Source organism: Chaetura pelagica, unplaced genomic scaffold, assembly GCF_000747805.2.
Source record: "Chaetura pelagica isolate M959 unplaced genomic scaffold, ChaPel_1.0 scaffold135, whole genome shotgun sequence".
In the NCBI taxonomy this organism is placed as follows: Eukaryota; Metazoa; Chordata; class Aves; order Apodiformes; family Apodidae; genus Chaetura; species Chaetura pelagica.
In genome coordinates, this window is record NW_009953649.1 from 4,122,856 (window position 1) to 4,144,396 (window position 21,541).

The 21,541-nt window shown below is 36.5% G+C and overlaps 1 protein-coding gene across 1 annotated transcript in view; it reads right to left on the reverse strand.

The window, feature by feature from the left end:
- Nucleotides 1–21,541, reverse strand: part of UTRN (utrophin) — a 346,073-nt gene that overhangs the window by 69,532 nt on the left and 255,000 nt on the right. The window contains exons 55-57 of the mRNA XM_010000014.1: nucleotides 11,786–11,915; nucleotides 3,486–3,754; nucleotides 983–1,129 (exon numbers count right to left, since the gene is read on the reverse strand). Of these exons, the coding sequence (XP_009998316.1) occupies nucleotides 983–1,129; nucleotides 3,486–3,754; nucleotides 11,786–11,915 (546 nt within the window). The remainder of the gene's footprint in view (nucleotides 1–982; nucleotides 1,130–3,485; nucleotides 3,755–11,785; nucleotides 11,916–21,541) is intronic.

The window sequence follows — 21,541 nt, forward strand, 5'->3', positions numbered from 1 at the left end:
GCTGCTTAGTTCTCTCAATTTGAGAGGAGTGCAGAAAATAAAACAAAAAAACAACCTACTACCAAATTACATTAGGAAAGGGAAGGACCAATATGACTCATTAATAGTTGCTCCTGAGGGACAAAACTAAGTCAAAGCTACTAGCCCAGAAGCTGATGTCCAGGATTTGAAAAGTCAGTCCCACTACCCCCAGGGGTGACATCCTCCATCCTTCCCTCAGTTCTTTCAGACATTCAATATCACCAATAGAAACCAGGTCAAGAAATAAATAGTAGCTGAATCCAAATAAGCATTTCCTAGAGGAAAATTAGAGTGAGAAAGTGCAAAAAAAAAAAAAGATAAATGAACTTTAACTGATGTAAGAAACTTTATTAAACTATTTACTGTGAAAATGTGCATGAGCTTGAACTGTAATCAGTCACATTGATTTACATTTCTCAGACCATTTAAGTACAATAACAATAACTAAGCAGTATTAATCTCTCTCACAGCATACCCTCTTCTGTTGTATAACACTAAACCTGCTATTGCTCACACCTTGTTATAGCACTACTAATACTTCAGTCACTTTAACTGAAATTCCCTGCAGAAACTGAACATTCAAAACCAAAACAAAACAGCTTTCACAAGAAACTGGAAACACAACAGAAATAAGTACACCAGTTTTCAGTAACAATGATTCATGTAGTAAAAATACTGCTATAAGACATAAAAAAAGCATGCAGCAGTAGTTCCCACTAGTCTCCAGAGATTAATGCAGATTACTCCTGAATGAGTAAACCGCTGAGACAGCTTGACAGGAGTTTTTGGTCAAGCCACATAAGGAAAGACAGCTCTCTTGCTTGCTTTGGTACTACTAAAGTAATACCTTAAAGACAGAAATAATGAACAAATGGCAATAATGCGTCTTTGAAGAGAACAAAAAGGAGTGAGAAGCATTCCTCTCCCCCCCACCACCTACTGCACACATTCAGAAGAATACCTGTAAAAGTTTCCAACGCATATTAAGATCATCCAATTGACGAGACATCTTTAGTGATGGGTAAAGATCAAGTGGAGACAGCTGACTGGACAAATCATTCACTGTTTTGACTTTCAGGTTGATGGGAGCAATTTCTTCTCTAAAAGCCTAGAAGAGTAAGAAGCATATATCTTTTTTTAATGGACATCTGAGTAGCACAAAAGCCAATGTAAACTCAACGTGGTGATGACTGGCTCAATGGGGAGGCTTAACTTTAACAACTGTAAGCAACTGTGAGTTCTCCAGTAATGACAAGTCCATTCACGTCAATATTTTCAGTAAATCCTTTATATCCATCATTAGAGAAAAACAGTATGAAATTTACCCAAATGCCCATATCCAAGCTGCACCCCTAAATCTATTTCCATAAGGGTTTTAGTGGTGTAATTTGACTTTAGAGCTTTTATTTCAAAAAAGAAATATGCAATGCTCTATCAGGAGCTTTTAACAATATATAACCTGTCTAATGCTCATAAGAAAAAAATGTGTTCAGTAACTACAGTTTTCCAGTATTAAGCAGCTGACAAAAATTCAACTTAAGAACTATTATTGAATCAGTAAAGCATGAAGGAATGTATCTTCTAAGGAAAAGGAGTACTGTGGTTTACCTAATTAGAACAGTAGAGTAAAACTATTACAAAGATTGAAAAAAGAAAAAGGCTGTTGAATCAAATAGAACAGTATTAAGACAAAATTGATGCAAGTTTTAACTACAGTTGAGAAGATGTATCAACTGTCTCTCTTGCTGCGAGCAGTTAATTGTGCAATCATATAAATGGCCTGATAAGACATCACGAAACAAGCTAAAAATAACTGGGGAAAAAAAATACTTGCTTTGGACAATTCAATTATTTACCTCCCTTCAAAATGTCTCTCATTACACCCAGGAACAGAAGGCACCTACTGGCAAGAAGGAAGCATTTGTTTTCTGGACAGGCAGCAGGTCCCTCTTACTTCGGCAGCTGTTTCAGTTTTCCCACAGCAATGAAAATCTAAAAGATTCTACTTTACACTTTTCTTTACAGAAAAAGCCATCAAGACATGACAAATTGCTTCTTAACATTAGACAAAAACACCTATTCAGCATCAGCATCTTCATGCTTGCTTTAGTATCTATATTAAAATGTAGGGGTGGGGGAAGGAAAGGCATTAGTCTTCTCAAATCAACAGTAGTCTGGACATAAATCAGCCTTGACTGCCTTTGTTCTTAAGATTTTGGTTCCATTAAACCTGAAAGTAACAACAAAATTTGAAGAATGAGAATTATTTTATTGATACAAGTGAACTAAGGCAGCCTGTGTTAATTTCAGGTGATTGCACACGTTGCGTATAAATAATTTGGTTGCAGACCAGGGCTCTTCATTCTTCTAACACCAGTGTCCTGTCTGAAGACCTGGATGGCCAGGTACATGACCCCAGGTTTCTCTAATGTTTTGCCATATTAATTCTTGAGTTTGAAAACTAATGAGTTGTGTTTGTGAAACAGAAGATCAGTGATAAACGCTACATTTGCCTGAAACAGCAATTTCCTCTATCTACTTGTGCATACTTACATGTTCTCCTGGAATCCCTGATATCCAGACACTACCCCAAGCACTGTGCTGTTTCCAGTCAGGTTTCCTGGACAATGTGAGCTATTAGAAGGTATTCCTTCTTTGGGAAGCTCTGCATTACTCCAACCTATGCAGCTAAGCAAGGGATGACTACTACCCTTTATGAGCAGCCATGCCTTGGGGTGCTGAGCCCTGCATGGATGCCCTGGGACCCTGGCTGCAAGAGCTGATGTGCCCATGAGAATATTATACATAAGTGTGTGTTCTTCACTTCGAAATAACCCTGAAGAGAAGCCAGGCTAAAGTAAAAGGACACATAAATACTCACTCACACAAGCTAAAATAGATAACAGGTACGTGAAGTTTCTGGAAGTTAAGGAACAGAAGTTGAAACTATGTCTATATTCCTGCGTGACCGAAAGAGCTCTAAATGTTTTTCTAAGAAGAAAGCTATACATGATAGCCCAACAGAGCTGACAGTTCACCACTACAAAAAGGAGGGGTGACTACTGTCAACTGCTGGGATAATAATTGACTCAGCTCACTCATTCTCCAGTGCCTAGGTAAAGCTCCAAACACACCCATGGCCTAACTATGGATTAGATAGTACTTTTAGGAGGAAAATATTTAAATCCTAGAACACCATGTTTTTTTCATTTCCTGAACATTATATTCTGTACACATCTGTAGCTTGCTGATCACATGTGGTTATACAATCACAGTTGACGCAATGAATGTGGCAAAGTATTGGACTTCCTTTGAAATCTCAGATCTAGTCTTTAAAGAGAACTTTAAACCGTACGTAAAAATTTAAGTACACAGTGTATACATTTCTAACATGTCTAGGGGTAGAAGAATGGTGGGGTCTGACTCTCACACAAGTTAGTATTTCCCAGGAGTTCCACACTTACTGTAGTTTTCTCAATGTGGTCTGGTAATGAATCTATGAGCAAGTCTCCCACTGGCTTCCAGGCATTCCTCACGTTTTCAGCCTCCTTCAAGTCAGCGTCGAGGTCATCCATGGCACACTGCAAGTCTTTCAGTTTTTCTAATGCTTTGTCTACTTGCTTCTGCCAGATACTGGCACTGGCATTTAGGTTCTCCCACTTCTCTTTTACCTCTGATGACTGCTTACGCATAGCTTTGGCAACCCTCATGGCTTTCTCCTCAGGAGTCAACTCTGCAGAAGGAAAGAAAAGTTACAGTTTGTTTGTTTGTTTTCTCTTATTCATGTCATTCAACATACAGTGCTTCTGAGGTACAAACTCAAGCAGTAAGTCCAGTCAACTGATGATTTATTGAAGTAGGTACGAGGTAGAAGAAAGCCCACTTTTCCCTAAGTGAAGTAAACCTTAATCACTTCTCATGACAAATAAAGCTTGATCAGAAGACAGGAAACTCTTCCTGACTTCCATGTATTATGATATCCACAATGCAATGGCAGCTTACTGCTGGTTTGTTACTTTTGGAGGTAAAGGAGGAAATAAAAGATTATTCTTCTCTACTGGAAACTGATACAGGGAATTGGGGACCATTTCACGTAGAAAGAAAAAGAACAGTGCTTTATTCCTGGGTCACTTGCCATCACCTATCACTCTACCTCCAGGCTGTCTCCTCTCTTCCTATTCCCTAGCAAAAACCAAGGTCTACTGAGTAACATGTGGCGAGTAGTTCTGCAGATCTGCACATCCATTTTTCTGTGTTAACACCAAAGTCCTAAAAGGCTGTCTTAGACAGCTTTTGAAAGGCTAAAAATGGTCAATGAACATGTCTGAAAAAGAGCCAAACTTATCATGAACTGTTTCTCACAAATTTCAAGTTTACATGTCTAAATTCCATACAATCCATCAACCATGGTAATCCTATTCAGGTTAGTAAAATGTGCCACTGAATAAGCAAAGCCAAAATGGGTGCACACACAACCTCAGGATGTAGTCACAGGAGATTATATTAATATTTCAGTAAAATGCTTATATTTAAATCCCCAGTCCCTGCTAAGTCTGCCAGACACTGGAGAGAACTCCACATCCCAGACATGCCTCAGCCCTCTTTGACAACACAAATTGAATCAGCTGGTGGCTCCACAACATATAATTTCTGCAAACCAGGTGGTCTATCAATAAAAGACTATGCTACCTTTCCTGGGTCTTCAGTTTGAGACTGAGCAAGACCCAGACAGTCAGAAAGTTAAAAAGAAAAACCAAAGACATCCCCACCAGCAGGTCCTGCTGCCATTTGGCAGGGACCTTGCTGAAAAAAGTCATGGGTAGCTTCCATTCACTAGGGAAGTTACTTCAGTAATTACAAACAAACAAAGCCAGTCTCAGAGGACTCCTCCTCTATGTAACAATCTTGTTTTATCTGCAGGCAAAGAACTAAGCAGGGGAAACTTGATATAATGCACAAACCAGAGAACAAAAAAGGGGAAGAGACAGGGTATACACAGAAACTAAGCCAACTGGCCTCCTATTCACTCCTATATGAAACCCTTATAAAAGGTTTATGACAGTATTTTTTGAGATTAAAATTCAAGTGTTGTCTATGAATAAACTATACACAATCAAGCAAAGATGAAAGCAACACCATTTTTGTCAGAATTCAATAGTGATACGCTGTCTTTAAATTCATTATAACTGATTAAGCTTGGAATTGCCAAGTTGGGGGAAGAGGGTGAGAGGGGAACATGCAAAAAATGGGGGGAGGAACCTTTCTGCTTTTCGCAGGCTAGATGACTGTCAAAGTAAATGCACTGTTTTGGTGCAAAAGTTCTTTTACTATGCCTCTGGGCACAGTATTTTCCCATAGCACCCAATATAGGAAAATATATTGCAAGCAATTAATACTAAATGAATCATTAGAACAGATCCACGTTGTTGCGGAGAAAGGCAGGCACATTTTTCCCAGATGTAAAAGAAACAGGGAGTTGTTTGGATTAAAAACAGAGCTTTTGCCCAACAATTCCACATATTTATTATTTTTTTCAAGTTTTTTTCAATCTTGTTAGCCCATATTAGTCCATACATGCTAGACTACAAATACCAGAAGAGTCTGGTGAAGAGGATGTTGGCAAATGATCGAGTATTGCCCAAAAGCACAAGGCAACTTGCTAAAAAGTGGTTGCATAAGAGAAAAAACACCACCAATGATAACCAAAGAACAATGGGAGGCAAGGAAAGGCAACAAAAGCCTAGGTCACCAAAAGAAGAGTCAAATACCTAGGTTGTAGGTTGCAGAGCATTTTTTGACTTCTAGAATTAGACAAGCTCTTTTAATTAAAAGAACCATTTGGAGAAAGAGAGGAGCTGAGAAGGGCAAAAGAAATGTTGAATTTACAAATGTATTTCAGTGACTTGCTGGGTGTCATAAGCTATCACATGAGCATTCCTCACGTGCACTGTCTGCAAAGGCAGAGGCAAGTCAGGCTTAGGGATGCCACAATGGCAAGAGGGCACTTCAGAAGAATTTGGGGAGGAATAGTTGTGACAAAAACTTGCAATGCTTAACTAGATGCAAAGGGATATAAATTATGCATGTAGCTCTGGGATATAGAGACATGGCAGTAACCTACAATTTACAATACTGACAGACCAGAATAAAGATGAAGACCAAAGATAGGCTATGATAAATTATACCTTGTCTCTGGCATTCCAGCAATTCATAGCAGAATAAGCTACATGATAGGACAACAAAGTTCTGGGGTGATCTTTACCCCAGGCTTCACAACACATTTTAGAAAAAGGAAAAGATATAAAGCTTAAGATCTAAGAAAAAAACAAACAAAAAAAACCTTTCAGATAAGTTTAATCTTAAAAAAAACAACAGCTACAAATTGTTTACTTATAGGTATCAACCAAGTTGCTACTGGAAGTAATTTTCAAATTAATCACTGACAAGAAAAATAACATACCACTGATGAATGAATAAGAGTCCACTACAGTTCAATGACTGAGGGTCTGTGAACAATGTAGGAGCCAAGCTAAACTGCAGCATGCAGAAAACCTGCATCTAGTGGCAGAGGTTCAGTATCATAGAATGCCTCAACTCATGAGGTATCCTATGATATCCTATGTTACAACTATAGATTGCATAGATTGTATAGATTCCAGGCCTCAGGAATAGAAGTTGCAGGAGTTCAAATGAGGATTAAGAGAGCAGCTGGAATTAGAACACTTTAAAGAAGTAAAGGGAATACTGAGCTTCATTGAAAGGGGACAGAAAATAATAGAATCATAGAACACCAAGTTGGAAGAGACCTCAAGGATCATATGGTAAAACCTTTTTAGGTAATGCTATAGTTTATAATGAGATAGCTCAGCACCCTGCCAAACTGAGACTGTCCAGCACGGGAGAATCTACCATTCCCTTTCCAGCCTCTTTTGTTGGCATCTTGAATGTATGAATATAGGGTACACTATGCCCAGAAACTGGATTCAGTAGAAGTTACATTTGTGCAAAGCTGCAATCTGCCATTTTTTATCCAACATCATGTATTTTCATCATCCTTTACCTGCTACCAGAGCCAAAACCTAACAATTTTGCAGGAAGTTGGAAGGACTTAACCATTCTAAACTAGGCAGGTCATTTAAAATGATCAGTCACTGACAAGGGACATGCTGGAAGCTTTAGTAAGAGTTGAAGATCTTGCAAAACATTTGGACTGTCTATAAAGATACTGACGTGAGAGATTCAATGAATGCTTCTTGCTTCAGTGGAAGCAATAAGGAAAAAAGTGGCTGTAGCAATAAGTACGAATTGAAAAGGTAAACAGCAGCCTGACTTTATTTGTCTGGCCAGCTAAAAAAAGGCAGCTTTATTCATGATAAACTACACACATATTTAGGGAGGAAAAAAAATTCCAGATTGACTGGGGTGATACAAGTATCACAACAGAAATGAAAACTGAAACACCTTTGAAGACCTTTTATCAAATCAGCATAACTGTGTAAGGGTATCTGCCACAGATTTTCTTTGAAGAACATTAACTCATTGCAAGACTGCTTTATTTTACAAAAGCCTTGGAAGTGCTTGCAAACTTGCCCTAAAAAGACATTTACTAGAGAAATAAAGCAAAACACACATTTTTATGAGCGATAAAAGCATTCTGCATCTATTCATTTAAAAAAAGAAATACATCTTGTATAACTTCATGTTTTCCATCATGAAAACCCAACTCATTAATGAGCAACACACTACTTTTTTCCAAGCAGATAACATATTCCCCAAGATACTGATTGCATAGCATAGAATGGTAAACCTCATTAAAAAAAAGTCTTCACGTATATTCTATGAATTTGGAATTTGTTTCATCAGTCTGTTGTTACCTATGCTTGCAGACAGAGTTCCTTTTTGCTGGGAAAAAAAGGTACACAGCGGTTGTTGCCTTTTTGTCCCCACTTAGTATAAAGTCTTCACATGATCAGCCACCTCCCCCCCGCCCCTTGTTGTTGTTTTTTTTCTTCATGGTACTTATTACATTTTTTTTACTTCAGCAGCTGTTCAGAAAGTAAGAAAAGCCTATATTCACTGGACCACCTGTTTACCAGAGAGGAAAGATATTAACCAACCTTGCAGTCATGAAGAAAGAGAAGAAAAAATGTCTGCTTCTGTAGTGGAAAAAACCTAGATTTTAAAATAGCATTTTTGGTCACAAACAAAACAATGAAAGCAACAATGGTTTTTCTGTGCTCTAGCAGAGACAGTGCCATGGAAGCGAAACTTTCAAGCCTGAACTTAACAGCATATAAATTCCTTACATGCTTACATCTATGGAGAACACTTCCCTGGGAAAGTTACCAGTGAAGAAAATTCCTCTTGCTTAAGAATTTATTTTAGATCTCTCAAATTATTTCTTGCTCTAGCAGTTTTGATTCTAAGCAACTTTTCTCGATCCTCATTATGTGGACTTGAACTTGTGATCTTTTTCCATCTTGCCAAAATTACACTATTTTCTTCTCACTTTTGCTATATTCTTCATAAAATATACTAGAACTGGAGCTGACCTCATGCCTTCTGGCTCTCCCAGTATGTCAAATGTTGTGCCTTCCTTGGCTCAATCAATCTTTGCAGCAAAAAGCAATGGGTGACACAGCACTGTAATCATTATGAACACTTTCAGAGCATTGAAACAGACAGAACGGCACATTGTCAGACTCCTAAGCAGAAGAACCAAAAGCACTGCTACAGCTGCAGGATGAAGTCTTTAGAGCTGCTCCAGTGAAAGCATTCTCTGCCTCTCTGAAAACCTGGAAAAAAACTTAGGTCTGATGGGATGGGAATAGGAAGTTTAAAGAATAAACAGCAATTGGTTAATGTGGAAACAGAGCAATTAGTAATATTCCAAGTATGCAAGCATAACCCAGAATGTCACCTTTTCTTCCATTCAATTATTTACGGCATATGTAGTCGAAACAAAGAAAAAGCACAGCCATTTTCATGTTAGTCCATTGAGGTTTTCTTCTATCAAAACGGAAAGTTTTTCAACCCCCAAAAAATATAATTAAATAATGAATGAAAAAAAACTCTGCAAGACAAAAGACAAATTACCTTTGGTCTGCAGAAGACAGATTGCAAAAGCAGAGAAAATGAAAGCTGTTAACCTCATGTATAATGAACGCGTCTGGAAAGCGCCCAGAGTATGGGCTTCAGTTAGAGACTAATGAGAACAATGCTAGCAAATATTCATATCTGATAATGGTTGTTGATACGTCCTTTTGGGTGCTGGTGGGGAAGACATAGAAGGATGAAACAAAGAGAAAACAGCTTCTAGTTAAAAGAGATAAGTAAGTGTCTATCTCCAGAATACTACAGATCACAGCAATCCTGAGAACCATGCGTTTATGTAGCATAACCAGTATAATTTGTCAATATTATTAAAACACATATAAATATTTTCCACTAAAATAGGCCACCATTTTGTAACAAATGGTGTGATCCAATGAAAGTTCACAATACTTTTGCCTAGTGGCAGTCCAAAGTTTCTGTTGCTCCAGGAAAACAAACCAGGTATGAATTCCATTTTAGTCTGCTCCTGCCACAAAACCAGAAAAATCCAAATATAACAGCACTGTCATGGCACCCCAAGCTACCATGCCTTCTTCCAATTTCTGTTGAAGGCAGAGCACTAACAGAGAGAAGGCTATCACCACTGTTTCCCAGTTACTGTAGGTAAGCAAGGAATCAATCCTATGTTTCTTCCCAAAACACTGTTGACTGCAGACTGTAACAGGCCATTTGCTTCTTTCAAGGATCAATGAAGATTTTTTTCTGGCACAGTACATATGGCAGATAGTACCTCACAGCAAGGCTGCAGGAGACACACATACATCCTCGAACTGCATTTCAAAACAAAACAAAGGCACCTATTTTATTCCAAAACAATACAAAAACAGAAAATGGAGACAAGTCTGACTTGATGTCATCCTATTACAGCAAGACACTATTTTAACACATCCATGTTCTCAGCCTTTTGTGAACCTTATAAGTAAGTTTCCTCAGCCTGTTTTCTCTTTTTGTTTAATATTCTGCAGTTTCCAGTGTGCTTTCCTGAGGCTCATTTACAATGTTCTTCAGCTATGTTTACTCTAGAGGTTAAGAAAGGAATTTTCTTTCAAACAAGGTCCTAACTTCTGACATCCATCAGTCATCTGCAGTGCTAGTTGCATAACTGAGAATTCTCTTGCAGATAAAGCTGTAATGATTTCTGGAGTCTTTAAAATAAGGCAATAATTAAACTTAAAGAACATGGCTTCCACCCGGGAAGCATCCTGTTCTTCAGCTAAAACCAGGCCATAACATGGCATACAGGTCAAGACTGAATGTAACTCTGTTTATACCCTGAGGTCTTCATGGTTAAAAAAAAAATCAATAATAAAATTAACCACTATGGTCTCAAGGCCAGCCTTTTTCCAATACTCAGCTGTTAAAAACTCAGGCTGAAAACTCCTCTAAGTTTGCATCACAACACCACCTAGCAAACAGAAACCACTTCCTTCAACTTTACAAAAAGAACTCCAAGCAGGCAACCATGTAGGCTCTACAGGAAGAAATCCAAGGCTCTATCCAGGTGGACTAAACTTGTAGGGTGACTAAGAGATGTATTTAAAAAAAAAGATATACACTTAGTTTGAGATTCTCTCTCGTGTAACTGCAGGTTTCTCGCATCTTATTAAGAAAGTCTCAAAAGTCACAAGCGAATGAGCTCCAACTGAAACAGAGGCAGCAATGTCCAAAGTAGTGTAAGAAGTATATGGGCATGATTCCACTAACATCCAGTGGGCCACGACCTTTTCATTCTCCTAAGCACTTCTAATTTTCACACTCAAGACTTCATAGTCAACCCAGCTCTATAGAAGAACAAAAAAAAAATATTCCAGCTGAGTGTGACAGCTACCAGACAGGCACAATTGGCTGGGAGTAGAAATGCTGCCTGCTATATACATTAGAAAACAGTAAATTGCCTATTTCCTTGCTAAGATGAAAAAATGTGGCAGAAAATTTATCTGAATGTGTTCACTGGCAGGAAGTAAAGTTCAACTTTATGTCTGAAACGGGTGACTAGGTTGTGTGTCCACAAGTCTAAAGTATATGCATATAATTCACTGGCACCTATTAATATATTTATCTTAAAACACAGATGTAATTTATGGGGTTTTCTACTCTTTCATAACAGATGGTAAATACTTAATTTTAAACAATGCATTTATGACAACAACCTTTGCTACCAAATAACAGCTTTCAAAGCTTGGAATCTGATTGTCATAAGAAAACAAGAATCTACTGCTGCACTTTGACAATACTGCTGACTCCTGGAAACATGCACTATTGCAGTGAGAATCAGTGAAGTGGCCTCTGGTAACCTGCTAGGGTGTTAGTTTATCCTGTCCTCTAAAAAATTGTCTCTACTCTCTGACTACATCAGTGGAGTTTTAAGGACAGATTTTCAGCAAAGTTATATGGTTGGGTCATAGAAACCTGGAGACAGAAAATACTGTTTCTGCTTTCCTTCATGTTTCCCATGGCCTATAACTTTACTAATAGTACAGAGACCTAAGAAGCCATCTGCAACTATGCCACAGAGAATTATAGTTAACATTTTTAGATCTAAGTTTTCTCCTATACCATGGACAAGTAACAACAAATCTAAAAATATTATGATTTCCAACGTCCTTATCCTAGTCCATCTACAAAATTCAGCAGCTGGATATTTTCTGACCTGTTTTTGAATGTAAGTTTCTTCGTGGTTCCTCAGGCCCCTCAATTGGTTGGTCAGCAAGGAAAACTCGTGCCTGGTCCACAGCGTTGAGAATGGTTTGCTCTTTGTCCTTCAGTTCATGCCTCAGTGCCTTTAGGGAAGGGAAAGAAGAAAGCCATTTATAACTTCATCTTGTGAACAACAAAATGCTACATCATTCCTCTGTTTTAATCTCTCTCTACCAGACCTGTCTAATGAGTAATAGACAACATGTCATTCAGAATGAAAGATAAAATGTAAATTTTACAAAACAGAGATGGCAAGAAATTAATTAAGGTTAGAAAGGTAAACTTTATAGAACTGAGTTGAAGAACTAAACACAAGAAAGATGATGTTGGTAGGTTTTTAAAACACTCACCTAACAGAAACAGACACTACTACATTCAACTTCTAAAAAAAAAGTAAAATTAAAGGGTTTATTGCTATTAGAAGAATCACTAATACATAGTAGATTACAGATACTACTAACAGACTTTTTTTTTTTTAGGTAGCTGGAATAACAGAAAACTGAATCTACTGAAACTTCAGAAGATAATCTCACAACTAAATGCTAAACTCCTGCTAAAAATAATTACAGTACTTAGAAAATTCCTTAGAAAATGCTACCTCTTATTTATGTCTCCTATTTACTAATGTTTTTAAGACTTAGGAGATATGTAACCAGCATTTCAATGATGAGAATACATTTTGAAAAAAACAACATTCAAATTAGCCACAAATATTTTGAGTCTTATTACAGAGAAACAGTTAAGTCTTATATACAGAAAAAAATATATATTTTTTTCTTCAAGAGGTTTTTATGCTAATGGAATACTTTGGTGTCCAGTGACTATGGCATTTCAAAATTTTTTTTTTAAGGGTTAGGTGTAACCACTCTTTTTAAAGAAAGTGTTCATAAGCAGTCATGTGTAATGTTTCTTGTAATGCATTTTCTTCCATTAATTTTTTTATGCATAAATCTTTCCCACCTAAAAAAAAAAAACTGCTTTGCATTTTTTACTTAGATTACTTTCTGCCAATACGACACAAAAGAAGATACTTTAAACATTATTAAAATGCTATACCAAAATTTTCCAATCTATTTTTTGGTTGTAATTACAAAATCAAGGCTTATTTTGCTAACACAATCTGCTCAGGCCCCATCAAGAAAACCAGTTAGTGTTCACATTACCTAAATGAGTGAGTGCTTTCCACTACAGAAGATGGTGACAAAAATTACTATGAAAGTCTTGCAATTGCCATCTTATGCTTCTCATCAGAAAGTCTCTTGGTGCCACAAATAAAAAAAACAACACCTAGCTCTTGACTTTAGCCTATGAGGCAAGACATCAGTTTCTGCCCCTTCTCCTCCCCCACTCTATTCCTTTATCTTTCCCCCCAAATCCTTCCATTCCTTCTCACTCTGCTTCTGCTCCAGATTAAATAAAAAATCCCAAACCCAACAAAAACTAATCACTGAGAATATGCTTAACTCCATTAAAGTTAGGAACTTGCACTTTAGAGTCTTATCTTCAGTAACCATTAGCTATTGTCTTTACAAAAAAGCCTCTCCAGAAAGGTGTTATCTCTATGTGCTTTTGTATAGTAATAAGTCCTGTTCTTCGTAGAATTCATTATATATTTCATACGAATTGGAAATTTCAATTTAAAAACCAAGCCCTATTCTGTAAAAAAAAAATAATTAAAAAATAAAGTATTGTAAAAGCAACATTCCTGAAGAATCCCTTCAAATCAGCACAGTATGTATCAATATTTTTATTTCACAGAACACACATTAGCATGCTCTTCAAATTCATCCATATTTTACAAATCGTGAAAACATTCTCTATGCAGGAATTTGTTTCAAGAAAGATGGAAGACAGGAAGCTATTACCATTGCTGTGCAATTAAGGCTCAAAAATCACCCATTTAAAAAGCTTTTGCTTAGCAGAGCCTATGTGGATGTCTTCACTTTAAAATTAAAACTTTTTTTCAGAGAGAGAGGTGTGATTACTTCAGTGTGAAGCAGGAAATCTTTCTAGGATTCTTTTTTCCCCTCAATGCAATTTTCCAAATATTTCCAAAGCATATAGGAAAAAGGAGGCTGTGACAGATTTTGAGCCTACTACAAAATTTCAGCAGTTAGAAATAATCTAGAGATAGATCTCTCTTGCTGTCTCTCTCCTGTTTACTTTCACAGTGTGTTCATCAATTTTGCCAATCATCATCAATAAAACTTAAATCCAGTTAGACCTAAGAGACCTTGGATTAAACTTTATGTCCCCACCACCATCCCTGTCACTGAAGCTGTCCAAATTGAGGTTGACAACACAAAGATTTTAAGACTTTGGCCCATGAAATCTAAGTCATCCCTAGCGTTCCTTATTAATATAACTTGACAAAGAAATCTTCTAACATGAAATAAACCTTGCACATTAAATAATAACATTGAAATAATTTAAGAGTAGAGAAGAGTATCTTCAGCACACCTGAGACTTCTTACATTATGGTTTATACTTTTTTTTTCTTATGCTACAGACACAAAAGTAATTTTTGGAACAGCCACTCAGACTTTATTCCTCACTTCTTAGCAATACTCAGTATATCTCCCTGTCTCTCTCAGCCAGTAAACAAGAAAAGTAAGGAGAGCACATGAAGCAAGAATAACCAAATTTATTAATAATACCCTCTTGTCCTTCTAGGCAAGCCTCTCTGCAACAGAACAAAAAAGAAACCCACTATAAATCTTATCTTGAAATGAAATGTCATCTGGGTGGACTGCAGAAATACTTCATTGAAAAATCACATCTACAGGAACACTACCAAGTAAATCATAAAAAGCCCAGCAAGAAACAAAAAAACCTGCAATATTGATTATTGTATTAAAGATTTTTATACAGTAAGAAGTGCAATCGTTTATTTAGTTTTGTAAAAGATACCTTCCCAATGGCTACTCAGAGTTGATGCTTCTCTTTCACTATGGAAGGATTTAATTGTGTCATTTTATTCCCTCTTGATCGCCATTAAAGATTAGAACAGACAAAGCATTCGTACAGTTTGCAGTGTAGCACAGGTTTGGGTAGAGACAGAATTCTTTCCCTGCAGCTACCTATACTTTTCAGGGAGAGAATTAGGAGCGAATTATTACTAGAGTTTTGGTATAGATTAAATAAATAATAAGTAAAGGTAGGGCAAAAAACTGAGAACCATCTCAAAACTTGTCACTGAAACTGTCCACTGATAAGGTAAACACATATGGATGCAAGCATTTTTTGAGTCCTGCTGGGTATGCAGATGTGAAAGCAAATTGAAAATGTGAATGCTGTGCACATAAATAGCATAATTTATTATTTTTTCCCACAAGTTTCCTACTTTTAAATTTGCATGACCAATGATATGGTCATGCAAAAAGGTATTATATGCAACTTTGTCAGTAATTCACACTACCATATTTCATACTGCAGTTCTAAGTTGCACAATTATTTACACACCAGATAATGTGTTGAAATTCAAGCTTCATCTCCCTCACTAATCTGATAGGTAACAAACTACCAAATCCAACATCTACGCTGCTGAAAGTTTTGTTGCACTGTAAATACATTAATATTTTAATTAATATATTAATATGTAAACCAGGACATGGATTTTTAAATCCCAGAGGAACCATCACTAATTGTTTTAACTCTTGATTGTGGAAACCTAAAATCTGGTGTGCTGATTAAGTGCCAACAGTTTTCAGAGCTGACCTTAAATAGTACTAGCCAAGAATAATTTTTTAAAAATTCCTTTTTGTCACTTGACTATGTCAGAATAACCCAGGACTCCACTAACACAAACCTCTTGGGGAACAGAATGAAGTGTTACCTCCCTGTTTTACAAGTATTAGCCAATTATTTACTCCCCATTTTGATTTGTTCCTCTTTCAGTATGTGTAAATAATGTGTTTTTCCCATTATAACTCTGGAAATTATATACCACTTACTCTTTTACATCAAGATAATAATTTGCCCTTTCTTCATTAGAGATGCTTATGATTTCTAATACAAAAACCTAACTCTTCTTGCAAGCTAAACATTTTTAACTTACTATCCAAATTTATAGACAAGGAATTTGCCTAAACCAAGGACTTGCAAAGTTTCTGTTGAGAATGCTTTGTAGCTAAAGCCTCTTCCACTCTTGAAAAATTAGAAAGTTAGAAAAAATTTTGCTATTAATGATTTTTTACTCTGTTTAGTGCATCCTGTAAGCACGTATTTCCTTCCATTTCATCTTAAAATCATTTTTGAGCACAGTAAGTGGGCTTTCAAAATTATGCACTGTTCATTTACAGCTTCTTTTTTCTTTTTTTCGAATGATACAGGCTTCTCTAGAATAATTCAAGAAACAGACTGGCTTAATAGTTCCAACAGATGAAGGCAAAGATAAATTCAAAGAAAACACATGGGATGTTTCTTAAAACCAGAACACTCTTTCAAGGAAATAAAGATGCACGTTATTGTAACTCATATCAGTTGATCACACTGTAGCTTTATGTGCCAATCAGCAGCTCCTGTAGTCTTTAATTACTTAGTCATTTTATTCTGCAGCCAGAGTTTGAAAAATGTCTGTTTCTTTTATATACTAACATGAAATGGAAAAAAATCATCTGTAGCGTACAATAGGATGAAGAGAATAAGCAGGATGATTGAGAAGACTCAGGAAGAAAAATTTTAAAGAAATCACACCGAGATCAAGGTTATGACTAAGCCTCTGCCAGCTGTCTGCATCGTTAAAGAATCAACCAGAAAGAAAGTGTAGCATGTTTAAAAGCTGTTCCTTCACAACAGACACTATTTAATAAACATAAGGGTGAATTTTCAAAAGTAAGCATTTTGGTTTCTGGATACATCTCTATGTAAAAGTCAGGTTTATAATGTCTCCACCCCAGCTGATACAGAATATATTCAAATAATGAGCAATATCTAATTTGAGATGGCACATCTCACCATGCATTTATCTGTTATTACATCATACTTAATCAATGTGGTGAGATCAATAATGAAGGAGAAAAATGGTGCATAATACTTGCCCATTAACATCTGGAGATACATAGAGACGTGCAGCACATGGGACTTCAAAGATGAGACTCAATCCTACATGTTCTAATAATCAGTGACAAACTTATTATCATAACACCAGAATAAGGTAAGAAAAGCAAAGATCAGATTGGGGGGGGGGGGAAAGAAAAAATAAACGAAAAAAGAAACTATTTGCTCCTATAATAAGTATATGTTTACCACTTCAGATGTCATTTTTAAAAAAAACCAGAAGAATCTAAACAGAAGTTTAAGTTTTGGACATTTAGGTTGCAAAACAAATTTTCAAAAAAAGACCAGAGACCAAAGTGAGTGGTGAAGGTTGCATTTTTTTTACATTGTCTCTCAGTTTAGATTTACCACTTGCTGCCTCTATTGCTGTAGTGGCAAAACAGTATCCAAACAGTAGGAGTAGACTTGGAAGTCACGTCCATACCATAGTCCTTTGTCCTTCTTTGTCTGCATGCCCAGTGAGATGGAATTGACAGGAACATGAGAATGCAAATGTAGGCAAAAGAGTGAATGAGATGATGCATACTGGTGATATTTTACCAGCAGCAAATAAATGTCAGCTTAAGATGTTCCTTTTGATTTAGGGGGAAAAAAGAAAAAAAAAGAAAAAAAAAGAAAAAAAAGGAAAAAAAAAAAAAAAAAAAAATTCTTTGTCTGCATGCCCAGTGAGATGGAATTGACAGGAACATGAGAATGCAAATGTAGGCAAAAGAGTGAATGAGATGATGCATACTGGTGATATTTTACCAGCAGCAAATAAATGTCAGCTTAAGATGTTCCTTTTGATTTAGGGGGAAAAAAGAAAAAAAAAGAAAAAGAAAAAAAAGGGAAAAAAAAAAAAAAAAAAAAAGGGCTGTTCACTGAGACTGTCACTTGATAACTTCCCTTCCCAGTTTGGCCTATGAATGAGTGCATGTGGTCATGGATATTCACTGAAAATATCACCCATCTCTGTATATGCACGAATATATGCACGAAGGTTTGCATTACATGACATAAGCATCTATAACTAATTCTCAAATGAAGTTCTTCAGAGTAGTACAGCCAGGTAGAGGATGGAAAGCATGCTTTATTGTCTTCTGCTCAGACTTAGATCCATGAAATTTTAAGCTATTACTAATATTTTATAAACCAATAAACTGACAATCTCAAGCTGCATCTATGCATTTATGTGGTGATGTTTTAATTAAGAAAGTGTAACTGACTTCCTTCTGAATTTATTAAAATAGTTTAAAACCAGTAAGGCTGTTTTTAGTTTATTTTTTCATTTTCTTCTAACAGCATTTTAAAATCAGAAAAAGATGTTTTGAAGCCTGTTTGAAAAGTTTTCATTTAAAATAACCTTGCAGAGACTTTGAAAGGACTCCTTTGTGCACTAGAAAAGAATCCAATACTACATCATAATAGCAGAGGTAAGATTAATTTTCATACAGATTGCAACAAAAACTATATTAAACAGCTATTCTTGAATTAAGGAGTACAAGGCTACACTTCTTAAAATCTAAAATAAAAATTGTTTTTCACACAGTTAGTTATCTGCTTAGAAAGAGCCTCTCTATTCTTTTCTGAATGAAGAACTGCTGCAAGTCCTGCATTCCCTAGAGATGCTAACGACTCTAAATCCAACTAGGGATGAAGGGAGACACTGCTTAATTGAGCAAAAGTTACAAAAAATGAGGCATAATGATGGTCATTAATGTTTTCCAGCACCTATAATCTTATGTAACTAGATTTCATATTTCCACATCCAATGAAATGCGACTTCGTTATTCGTATTTCTAGGTCAGTCATAATCAAGCTTTGGTTGCCCTGAGAAGTTTGAAGGCTTGACAGAGCATAGTCCTTGGCACCAAATACTGGAAAGCTTGCAGCTAGTTTTGTTGTGTTTTTTTCCTTTTTAATATGATTTGGAAGCATGTTGGGGAAAAAAAAAATCACTCTGTGTGTCCCTGAGCTGTTGACATTACCTTCAAAACAGTTTTTCTAAAAATGTATTTTTAATTTTTCTGAAAAGACTTTCAGTGTGTTAACACAAATTGCCCACTGAATGAAGTACTGAAATCCTCAGAATTACAACCACTGCACATTTCTCCAAAAAGGTTAGTGGAATCCTGCTGCGGTTGGTTTTCTACACGCTAAGCACACATCCACTGAACTTGCTCTATTTGTTTTATTTAACATACCTCATATCAAGATTTAATATAAGGATTTATGCATGTTGCATCCCAGAGACAGCAAAAATACTCGAATCAGAGCGTGGAGTCTGACACAGAGGCAGAGAGGGAAGCTCTTTAGGCTTTCCACTCTTTGGGTGATATAAAAATGTATTTACTTTTACACAACTGCAGTAATAATCCTGCTAGCAGCAGAACCAACTTTCAAATGCCAAACTGCTTGTAAATACACATTCAGTTTTACATCAAAGGACTACAATGTGCTTTCAGTGAAGGAAAAGTAATCTCACCAATCTTTACCATGGAAATATGAAAAGCACCCAGTATCAACAGCCTTGAAAGACTAGATTTTTTTAAAATTTATTTTATTTTATTTTTTAAACCAAACCAAACTAAACCTACTCTGAGAAAAGTCTTAGAGTGCTGCTTTGTCATCAGCCTGCCATGTGCTCAGGAGGATCCAAATCCATCAAGTGCTGGGAAGAGCCTTGGACCCTTTTCCCAAGTCAGCTCTGCTGCAAGGGACCTTCAGACACTTACATCAGTGATCGCTGCAATTGGGGTTTATATTTATATATTTGTGTATTTTTTCCTTATCCCATGTTACTTCTCTGTTCTATTAAACCTGTTTGAGATTTAACTCCCAACCTTGAAGACTCTCTTCCTTATCCCCCTTTTATCTTCCCTTGGGAAGTGGCAGGAGAATAATAGTGAGCAATTCTGTTCTCTGGGTTTTGGTTTGCCATGACCACTAAACCAAGATTATTATAAAAAATACGGATACCAACCACAATGCTTTAGATATGTATGCCAAAAGAAACAATGACATACCTTCTGCCATTGCATGTGAAATACACGAAAAACATCTATCATTCCTATAGGTACCAAAAATTTGTTTAATGATGAATATCAGTAGCATAATACAAACTGCATCTTCCTATACTGAAGAAAACAGAAGTGATTTGATGGTATCTGTGGAATTAGCATGAAAATGAATTTTCAGCAATTTTAAAGACAAATCTCCATTTTCTAAGTGTACAGAATTATCTGTGCAACTCTGGGAAAAAACACATCATGGATTTTCATGAAGAAACTAGTTTCAAATTCTTAAAGGCAATGTGAGGATTTTGCAATCCAAGAGAGATATCATGGGCATTAATGTACATCTCTGATCCACAGAAGGTGCGAAACGAAGTAACCCTCTCTACTTGTTCCATTTTGTTCTGCCTGCCACCCCAACCTCTGCTATAGGCTCTTGTCAGAAACAAGACAACGGCTTATATGAAACTTGGAGACCAACCAGAACTTTTATTCTAATGTGTACGAGAACTGGTGTCCAGACAAAGAGGACTGACACTAAGAAATGAGCAAAGATGCAATGTCATTTTAAATTGTCAAACAAACCCCAAGCAACCCCACAGGAAAACATTACTGTACAATGCCAAATAAAGCACTGCAGTGAGTCAATTTCAAAGGCATTTAAAGAGATTACACTCTCTCAAAATCACCCTTCAAGACAAGGCAATACATCATCAAAATAAGTACCCTTCTATTTCAGATGAAAACGTTTTGCAGAGCTATCTACAGAACAGAATTTAGATTTCTTCCACAGTCTTCATTACAGTTTTCCCTCCTTTGAAAAAGAAAAGGATACTTGTGTCCTCAATGCTAACTTTAATTAGCTTCAAACTGTGAAACTATGCAGTACATAGCATATAACAGTATAGCTTTGGACAAGTTTTACTACTTGCTTACATAAATCCCAACAAATGAGGTTATGGTGGAACACTGTCAGTGTCAAACTCATGTCTCTTCTCTATGGGTAGCAACTGGTATAACTTCTGCCTTTTATATCAGGAAATACAGGGAAAGGTGGGAGAATAATAAAGAACAAATAAAAAGTGTTTTTTAAATGCATCCTAAACATACAACATCTCCAGCTTGACACAAGACATACAAAACATTTACTTAATTTAGCAAGAGTCCTCAAATATTCTATTAGCACTAGTAACCACATACAGTTGCAGTGTCTTGCACTACTTCTCTGCACCATGCAATGGTAAACATCTACCTCTTCAACATAAGGGAGAAATTCCTCTTTCTTTGACAGCAGCAGACAGACTTGGGTTTCTTTAGCCTGTATTATTACTGAGCACTGATGAATTGTCAGTCTTAACAGGCCACATGATTCTTGCTTCAGACTGAGATGATAATACCATTAACAAACTGGGTGCTGCACTGTTGTTGGTAGGAGTATTTAGGCTCATGTCACCTTCGGCTCACCTTCAGCAATTAAAATTTCCTCTGCATTTCTTCAAATAAACATCAATGGGACAAAAGTAATATGTTTGCCTCATAAGCTACTTTACTATTAAATGGTCTTGCACAGGACTTGAGAAAGACTTTTAGTAATTGTGTTTCAAACTTCAGGCACCCAAGAGCTACTTTATGATTGCAGCATTACGAATATTTGTTTC